General features: G+C 38.0%; 1 protein-coding gene across 1 annotated transcript in view; it reads left to right on the top strand.

The window, feature by feature from the left end:
- Positions 1-10,072, top strand: part of LOC104617600 (breast carcinoma-amplified sequence 3-like) — a gene marked incomplete at both ends in the record, with an annotated part of 36,506 nt that overhangs the window by 22,353 nt on the left and 4,081 nt on the right. Inside the window, one exon of the mRNA XM_010282958.1 lies at positions 8,857-8,957. Within this exon, the coding sequence (XP_010281260.1) occupies positions 8,857-8,957 (101 nt within the window). The remainder of the gene's footprint in view (positions 1-8,856; positions 8,958-10,072) is intronic.

Below are 10,072 nucleotides of genomic sequence, written 5' to 3'. Positions count from 1 at the left end.
CAGCAGCTGGTGCTCTCAGCTGCCCAGTGCCGTGTCTCTGCTGGGCTTTGCTGGTTCTGCAGCAGCCCTGGTAGCACTTCAGAGCAAGGTTGGCCAGCTTAACTTAATCCACCGATGAAGACTACCTAAACAAAGCTCTCTGACCTTACCCTGAAGTGGGTGAAGCCCACTTGAGTTTATATGAGCTGCTGTGCTGCGGCGGCTGGAGAGGAGTTGGAACAGGCAGTGGTGTGTGGGTTAACATTTTAACTGCCATCGTTTTTAGGTACTGACCATATGAATGTTACCTAAACTACCGGCCCTTCAGATGTACCCGTGCGCCGCAGCAGAGGGCCTTTCCACAAAATTGTGTCGATTCAGTGTTACGGGCTTAAAACTGCAGGAAAGTACACACCGTTCCTGAAAAGCCGGAGAAGCGGAGACAGGCACTGCAGAGCTACGGGCCATCTGCAGGAAGGCAAACAGCGGAGGCTGCTTCAGATGGGAAATTTTTGCAAAATTTTCTAGATTCCCAGTTTGCCATTATGATTCTTTCTACTTGAAATTGCCTCTAGTTAATGTACCATTTTAATGAAATTATACTTTTTTAATTGCCATATAATAAAAGAATGCAACATACTTTTTAGAAGAACTTCCAGGGTCTCCGCATCAGTAGTTTCAAAGGAGTTGTGCAGATGTTCTTTAAAAATACAGATCCTTGGGGAGTAATTTATAATTCCTTGAAATTTTGAGGAGGACTTCTCTGTACAGAAAAATGAGTTTCAGAATTTCAGAGAATTAATTCTTAAGCGTTTATCTTGACTCAAGTATTCTCTCCAAATATTACATGAAAATATGACTGTGTGTATATATGAAAATATGTGATGCAGGTAAAATACATTGTAGAAGAATTTTGGCAATTTAAAAAATATATGGAATTTTTTACTGTGTTTAAAACTGTAGCAGATCTTAAATACATATTTTATTTATATATACTGATATATATATATATATTTTACGACTACAGTTAAAAAATTTCAAGTGAAAGAGATTCCAAGCATGCATTTCTCACGCAAAATTGTGACATGTATTTGGGGTTTGCTGGCAGTAGTCACAAACAGTGAAAATGGAATTTTCAGGGTTGCTTCTTACACTTGGAGGCATAACAGATTGCAAGCTAATCTGGATCACCTTCCCGTTCCAGAAAAGATGTTTCTAATGAAATTGTAGTTCATGGTCTTTTTTAAGGGAAAACCAAGTTTCCCTAAAACTGTAAACTGCACTTCCTGCTCCCTACAGGAAACAGGATTAAGTGGTAAAGGGAAGCAAATTTAATTTCTGATGGTGCATAGGACTGACTGGGGTAAATAGGGACAGGGCAGATGCCATTTCATAAAAGTGCTGCATCTTTGCATATGAGCAATGGAGTAAATCATGCTACGTTCTTCAGCCATAATGGTGTTTGTGAAATAATATAGATGAAGTGGATAAAAATTACTCTGTAAGGTGCATTGGATGCTGCCAATGTATGTTAAGTTTTGCTGCATATATACACCTGGCTTCATCAGATTACTGAGTACTTGGCCATCTTAATCCATATTTTATAAACTAAATGCTGGAAACAGCACTGCGTATAGGAATTAAAATACTTTCAGATGTGTACAAACAACAATAATGAACAAGGGCACATGCTGAAACAGTTCTTTACTATTCTTACATGGTCATCTGGAACTTCTTAGAGAGGGGTCCATCAACACGAAGGGGTCAGTTTTCAAAGCAGTGTACAGGGATTTAGCCGCGCGACTCCTATTGACGTTAATGGGAGTCAAACGGGTAAATCCCCACGCACCGCTTTGAAAATTTACTACTAAGCCTCTTGACTTCTCACTACATACTTTGATTGTAACAGTAATCCATGGTTAACATAATTTTCCCGACAATAATGTCAAACATACTTTTGAAGTCAGTGAATTATAGAAATAGTTACCTCTTCCATAATTCTTTAAAGATGGCCATCAGATGGATTTCACCATAGGTTCGTGCAGTTGAAATTATTCTTTAACTCAGGAGAGAATATATGTGTTATCCTTTGATACAGAACCGATAGTCTGCTCACAGTCTGAGCATTTAAAGTGTTGAACAGCCTTAAGATACTCCATACCGTGAGTAATATCAGGTTCTAGCTCTGCTCAGCTTTTAAATTATCATTGTACTTGACTGGTTTCCTGTGGGAACTTTAGAGAAGGAAGCTGGAGTTAAGCACAGTGAACATAGACCAGTCGTGCAATGCAACCAGGTGTAATGGTGAAACCTGAACACCTAACTGGCATCTTTTTTGGGGTGTGGGGGGGAAGCCAGGCTGTTGACTATCAGACCAGTGTAAAGTAAGGAGCAAGTAAAGCAGCCATCAAAGCTGGGAAAATCTAAGGAGAATTCATATCGTGATTACAGACCTACGTATTCCTTTAAGATTCAAGTGCTTATACAGAGAATGGATGATCCATAAAGCACCTAATAAACTGTGGGCAATATACAAATAAAAAATGAATAAATCTGTAAGTCAGTTGGTGGTGTGAAATAACAGGCTGGTTAAACTCCTTGTTTACGGGGTTTTTTAGCTTTATTTTATGATGTTTATGCGTACAAGAATCTCAGAAAGTCCTAACAGAAAGAAAATGAGTGGGGAGAAGTTTTGGGTAAAAGAAGATATTTTAATTTGCATGGCATGCTCCTGCAGAAGTTCACAAGCTGAAAAATGCATTGAAAACAGAACTTTGTTCAGTAACTTACAGCCACAAGTAAAAATACATAGAGCATATCACCAAACTACAGTTTATTTCAAACATGGCTGTAAGCATTCTGTCTAAAATTCAAATCTGGTCTTCACTTTATTGCAAACTTGAGCAGAGGTGGAGCCAGCAGGGACAGAGCTGTGTGCGGTAAGAGAAAGTTTAGGAACATGCATGCACTAAAACTCGCTAAGCAGTTGTTGGACTTGAACTACATGGCAAATCTGACTCTGGGATACTGAAACCAACCTCTGACGGAAGTGAGATCACGTCTGTAAGATGGAAAAAAGGTGAACCTGTTGCATTTGAAGTGGCTGCATGTAGACCTAAACCAGAACTGTCACGTTCTACTTGTCAGGAGTAACACGACGTAACTAATGCGCCAGTAGTTGCAGAAGTAGCATGAAGTAAATCATTCAAATTGTGGAGCTTAATTTTAAAAGAAGTACTCCTGAAGCTTGTTGACAAGCATGTGATTACCTCAGGTCTCTAAACCACCTATGGCCATTTTAGGTATAACTTGGGAACCACAGAAAAAGCATCAAAATCAGATGTCGGTGTGCGATTTGTACAAAACTGAGGGATATGTAACTTTTATTTTGCATACCTGTTTGCCATGGGCATCACTAGAGACTGCACGTGGACACAGGATGGACTTCGGACTTAGTGAATTAGTTAGGAGTATTACTGTTTCTACTGGATTTTAGAATCTTATTTCAAATTACAAGTTTTATGTATTTAATTGAAGTAAAGGAAAGCGCTCTGGGTGACTGCAGGCATGTGTACAGCAGGCAGCACAGAACAAATAGTCTTTATAGTCTGCAAATGCCTTTGCTCTTAATTTGGGTAAACATACATCCCTTGGAGAAGAGCGCATTGGAAATTTCAATTTTTAACTCTCAATTAAATTGAATTGTGTAAAGCTTATTTATATAAATGAGAAAATTAAAACCTTTTGGTTCAAGAAGTACACAAAACTAAGTAAAACTAATGATTTATTGTTCACAAATTAAAACCATAAGAGTGCATGCTACAATTGAGCTGTAGTGTTTCTTTGTTCCAACACTTCTGTGCTGCTGAAAGATGACAATTTATAATCTTTGAATGAATAAAGGTTTGTCTTAGCTCTAGGTATTTATTGTATAATTAGCCCATCTATGAACAAAACCACTGTTTGTTAATTCCAATATTCATCAAGCATGTATATTTGTCTAGGTCTTGCTCACGTGTCAGGAGTGTCTATGCAAATTATTTGAGGTTAATATAAATTGTTTATTTTCTTTATTTGTCACTAAATATCATGTCAAAGTTTCAAAACAATGTGTTTTTTTCATACTTAGTCATTGAACTGTGTGAATCGGGTCCTGGAGTTCCAGAGGAATATCAGCTCAGCTGTATTTCAGCCTTTGCTTTGGCTTCTGTTGAAACTTTTGTTTCTACAGTCCCCCTTTGCAGTTTTCCTGGCACTAGCAATTATCACACAAATGACTAAATTTTTAATGTATTTTTTTTCAGACCCTTGCCTTTAATAATCTTTCTTCAGTATAGTAGTAAGATTAATCCTGTAGCTGCAGAGAAGGGAGCCTGTAAACTTTAAAAATTTACCTTAGATTATGGGTAAGCACCTGTACCTTTGCTTTTGAGGGTAGAAAATGAGATTATGGTGTTCAAGTCATGAAAGAAGATGAAGAACAACAGTTTTCACTGAGATTCTGTTTTTCCTTAGTTAAATGTGGAGTGGTTCCTGACCTAGTCAGGACGGAGGGACAGGAATATACTCCAGATTTAGAGCTGATGCAGATCACTTTTCACTTGAAGGAGGACAGATATTAAAGGTGCTACTATTATTTTTGAGCAGCTCAAAGATGGTTTTTGCCCCTTGCCAAATATTTATGGCAAAGCTCTGATTTTTGCCGTAGGTAGCACGCCAGTTTTTAAAAAGTGACCTTGAATGCTTCCTTATGGCATTTTTTTGTATTTATAAGCGGACTTTTGAAACTTGTGTCTTGTTATACTGCATAAACAGAAGTTGTAGATTCTAATTCCCCCCTTAAATTTTTAATAAACACTCATTTTCCTTGTACTTTTTCACTTCATGGGTAATTGTACAAATTTCTGCATGTTTGTGTATTTCTAGATTAAACAAACTCAGTTGCATTCTGATATTTGATATGTTTGTTCCAGATGTTGGTGTAAGGATAGCAAAAAGCTAAAAACTGGCATAGTTCAGACACAAAGGATTGAATTTGTTATTTTGGGAAGGTACAAAACACCTGCAATTGCCAGTAAAAAGTCTCTGTGCAGCAAGGGCTTGCTTGCTCCTTGCCTATGCGTGTGCCATTTGTGACTTTTTCCAGTGAAAGCGAGATTACAGGAGTGCAAGAAAAAAACACTGCTTGCTGCAAAGCTTTTGAAGAATTTGAATTTTATTATTTGTTATCCTGCGTTACGGTGAAGTTCTTTGGAAATTGAGAAAAACTCTGTATTATAGCATAAGATAGCTTCACTGATGTGTAAGGGGCTGCCATAATTTCCAGTGTGAATTCAGATTTTCAAAGAATTAAGCTGAAAGAGAAAAGGTTACTTTTGAGCTCAAATTCCTGGAAATGTCCCTCTGGGCTTAAATTAATCTCATCTTGGAACTTGATACCAATGCAAGAGGTGCGTGACCCAGAAATGAAGAAAGAATCGGTTTTACATTTTTAGAACATATTTGTTCCTGTAACTTCAAGGCCATTTTTAACTTGGAAAAAAAAAAAACGACCATATGTATATCTGTAATAAGCGGTACAGCGATGGCAAATCTCCAGCAAGAATCACTTGTCTTGTAAGGTCATATCTCACAGAACACTGCATGCTCCCACTAAGGGCAGTGGGAGTAGAGCTTGCTTTGCCTGTGGCAAGGCTGGGACCATCATTGTGGGATCCTGCTATCAAAACCAGACTCTCTTTAAATGCCTGCTTTTGTGATAGGTGTGGTACGTAAATGCGATTTTATTAAATAGCAAAATAAATTACTGAGGTTTGACCTCAGCTAAGGCTTTATCACTGTTGCCCTGCTGGTGAACTCTAAGGCAGAGCTTTTTCGTGGAATTCAGCATGTCGTCACTTTTTGGTAGAAAGAGTTAATGCTGCGCTCCGAAGCTGCAAGACCTGCGCAAAGCTGTGGTTCCTCAGGAAAAGGCAATACTTTTGAGAGACCAAAACTACTCTTAAATTTTGATTTCTTTTTCACTGTAAGGCCATCTTGAACCTCCAGTAAAATGTAAGAGTATTACGCAGGGGAGAAATACGGTGACAAAGCAGGGTGGATGCTGCTCCCCGGGCTCACGTTTTTGCAGCTAGTCACTGAAGAGCTGCTTCCCTAATCTTGACAGCTCTAGTAGTAGCCCCTGGGATAGAGAGAACAAAAAAAAAAAAAAATTCAGAACAGTCCATAAAGTTCCTGTTGGTTTGAAAGCAAAAACATCTGCTAGAGTCATGAACAGTTTGTTAGCGGCGTTCAATAACAGGAAAGCCTGCAGTTGATCAGCTGTGCCCTCAGAAACAGGCATTACTGCAGTCAGGAGGATTTATTGTAGGCGAGTCAGGAGATATGGGGAAGATTAGGGCAACGGCGAAACGTGTCAAAATTATGTTTTTGTTTCATTGGTTTCAAATATAAACTTTACCGGAATGGAAGAAGTGTGGGTGTTACGGTTTTATATTCAGATATTTACTGTGAATCGTCAGCTGTTTGTAATCCAGGATGGTATGTGTATTTTCTTAATACGATTTTGATATGGGCTAGACAGACACATCCGTAAGTCATTGATTTAGATCTGTCACGGTTGTAATGAAGCAGATGAATGTAGTTTCTATATTATCTTGAACAATGCTGAAAAAAGGTGTGTGGTTGCTGAGGTGTGCATGTACACGTACGTGCAGGCACAAGTTGTACTGACTTCAATGAATATGGCAGATGCATAGTCTATCGTGGGGATAAAACTTGATGCTTTTAAAGAATGTATCATAATGTATAGAGCACTTTAAATGATTTTTTAATAAGTTAGGCCCCAAATTGAATTTGGTATATTGCAGGTTTCGGAGTAAGGACACACTGCGATACAGAGGTGTTAGAAATAGCTCCATAGCTGAGGTTGGGTTTAGATACCCACTTATACATACAGGATGAAAATCCCTTTATTTCATGTAGTGTATGGATTTATGAAAACGCTGTGCTGTTTATATTATAGAGGCGCCGTTCCGTATTTATGGTTACAATTGTGTCTGCTTTGCCATTATAAACTCTATTATTAGGGGTTTACAACGTGGCTGTAAAAATTTGTAGTGGATGGAAACTTGACACATAAAGGTCAACCCTGCAATAATATAGTTTTTTTAAAAATCAATTTTAAAAACTTTGTGTCATTTTTAGATCATGTGAATATAAAAATATTGTTTCTAATTTTAGGATTGTCCAGTATCTTAACACTATAGCATAAAACCTTCTTGTTTTACCAAAGTCAAAATACCATTGTTGCATTTGCTTCTTTTAATTTGCTTTTGTGGTGTCTGCTCTTCCCTCAAAGTGTGGGTATGGTTTCTTGGTATTGAATCCAGACCTCCAACAGGCCCCTGACAGTAAGCAGGTACAAGAAAATGAAAAATACCACCTGTCTTATTGTCTGGGATGCTTGCTTGCATTTTGCTTTTTCTAAACTCTTTCAGCTTTCTCAAGCGTGAAGTTTTAGTCAGAGCAACGGAATGCTACCGCCATAGAAAGCAAAATAGCTAGGCTGTAAGCTTTGCTAATATATTTAAATGACTCAAGGACCAGGAATGAAGAAATACTAATCTTTACAATAATGAATCTACAATCCTCTCTCTTTTTTTTGTGGTAGCGTTTGAACACCGAATTGTGATTTTCCCCAAAGTTGTATGAATATGTGGTAATCATTTTAAAAGTGGTGTTGGCTCTCATGTAGTATACAGAGCTGAAGAACTTGCATTTTTCTGTTGTAGTGAGTCCATATGAAGATGAATGAGCAGTGAATAGAGGAACAGAATTAACTTAGTTTTGCTCTTGAATTGAGGTTGGTTTTTTTGAAAACAGTAGAGACTTGGGTATTTAAGCAGTTACAGTAATGTAAGATTTTCATGGTGCTGTCAAGAAAAGGTATTCTGATGAGCACTGTGGACAGTTCTGATGTTGAGTCAAACCAAAAATTTACCCAGCCTTGGGTGTCTGGTGGTGACTGGAAGCCGATGCTCCAACATCCGGGAATTTGGAGGTTATGGCCTTCTTGGAAGTTGTGTCTGGACTGTTGCGTTTAATAGCTGCCGATGAATTTGTCCCTCGACTTGAACTAATACATATTTCTAGCTATCAGTGCCACCTGCAGCTGAAAAAAGTGCTTTTCTTATCTGTCCAAAATTATTATACAGTATTATTATTATGCAATACAACCCTTGAATACGGAATTTCTGTTATTTTACAGTCCGGTGAAATAATCTTGGTATTTAGTCTTTGTAGCAAATTAAGTAATGAAAGGTAATGAAAAGGTGGCACTAAAATAATAATGAAGCACTTCCAATTAAATTGCAAAGAAGTCAAACCCAGCTTTAAATTAACTACATTAATGTCAAAATGAGAGTGATAATTCAGTTCATGAAGCGTTGGAAGTACTCTGTTTTTGAGGTCAGTACATGTACCAGTGCCTCAGGATAACTTTTGTCAGCGCGCTTTAGCACAGTTCAGATTTCGGAAGAAGTTGTAGAAAAGGCTTACATCATTGACAGCAGCATTTCTCGGCGTTAAATTCCTCAATGCAGGTGGTTGTCCTCTGTATTGAGCTGTTCTGTATGTTCATGAAGAACTTAAGGTTAAAAGAAGAAGACCCAATTGGGTTATCATAGTGGCTGTATGTACATAGTCAAGTCAAAGAACAGAAATGTTTTTACTGCTTTTGATGTCAATATTTGAGTTCTTTCTGTGCTCCAACATATTGTCACAGATTTAGGAAAATATGTATGTTACTGTACCAATAACTGACTGTAAAAAGTATTTAACAGTAAATCTGATTTTTCAATTTTCTGTTTCTTTCAGTGGTTCCACCGGGGAGCCCCGGACCGATCACTCGACATGAGTCGTACGACAGCTTAGCATCTGACCACAGCGGGCAGGAGGATGAAGAGTGGCTTTCACAGGTATGCTTCTTGGGGGAATTCCAGTTCAGGAGTGAGAAACAGTAATAAGATCCACTGGAAGTAAAATTCACCACTTTCCTCAGAATGGAAAGTAAGCTTCCAGTAGGCCCTGGGTGTTGCTGTGTGTAAAACTGCCTTCACTCCTGACTTAATATGCTCTGAATTTGGTTTTACACAAACTATACAAGCAGTGTTAAAAACCATATAAAGCCCCCATCATTACTGGCACAAGTCACACCCTTGGGAAGTTCAGGATGAAGCAGGATGTTTAAGTTGGCAACAGAAATTACCTCTCTACCTTTTTTTCCTGACGTGGTTCTTTTCAGGTACGGATAAAGGAAGTTGGCTTGGCAAAATGGTGACGCCTTTTCAGTTGTGACCTGTGCTATACTTACAGATTTTAATATTAAAATGGTAGTTTAACTTCCTTTTTTTTCTGGTTATCAGTTACTGCATTTTCTGCTAATAATTCCTTTGAGTTATGGCTAGATAGACGTACCATAGTGTTTAAAATGATCCTGCTTAGCGGAATATCTTTGTATAGGGTTAAATCTTTGCAGTTTTATCCATTCTTGCTTTGTTTCAGTCCATGAAGCTTCTCTTCAAGAACTCAGTACATACTTGACTACTTGGCTCAAAACAGAACTTCACTTTAAGAATGTAGGTCATGAATAATACACTGAGAATTAGTTCCTGTTAGAAATAAAAGGATAGCGTTAAATAAATAAAAATTACAAATGCTCTGGATTTACTAAAGCAATTGCAGGGTACCTGATACATAGAATTCACCCTGACAAATTAGGTGGGTTTTCTTTGGTTTAAGAACAATGTTGTTATGGGATTGATGCGTTAAATGTGTTGCTGGGGTGTATGGCATAAATATGAAATATTCACGGATGTGATTTGTTTCTCCCAATGGTGAATAAATCATACACAGCATTTTCCTAAAATGAGAAGTTAGATCTCCGCATGTACCGGTCTGGGAGTGGCATTCACTGGGGAATCTATTCATGTGAATCCACTTACCTGGCCTGCGTTTTCAGATGTGGCTGCACACTGATATATCTTACTTGTTTATGCTGTCTCTAATTTGTCAGAGCATAAAGAGGTGAAAC

Source organism: Phaethon lepturus, unplaced genomic scaffold (genome assembly GCF_000687285.1).
Source record: "Phaethon lepturus isolate BGI_N335 unplaced genomic scaffold, ASM68728v1 scaffold30552, whole genome shotgun sequence".
Classification (NCBI taxonomy): domain Eukaryota; kingdom Metazoa; phylum Chordata; class Aves; order Phaethontiformes; family Phaethontidae; genus Phaethon; species Phaethon lepturus.
Note: the sequence above shows the minus strand (reverse complement) of the source record. Positions and strands in the feature narration are given on the sequence as shown.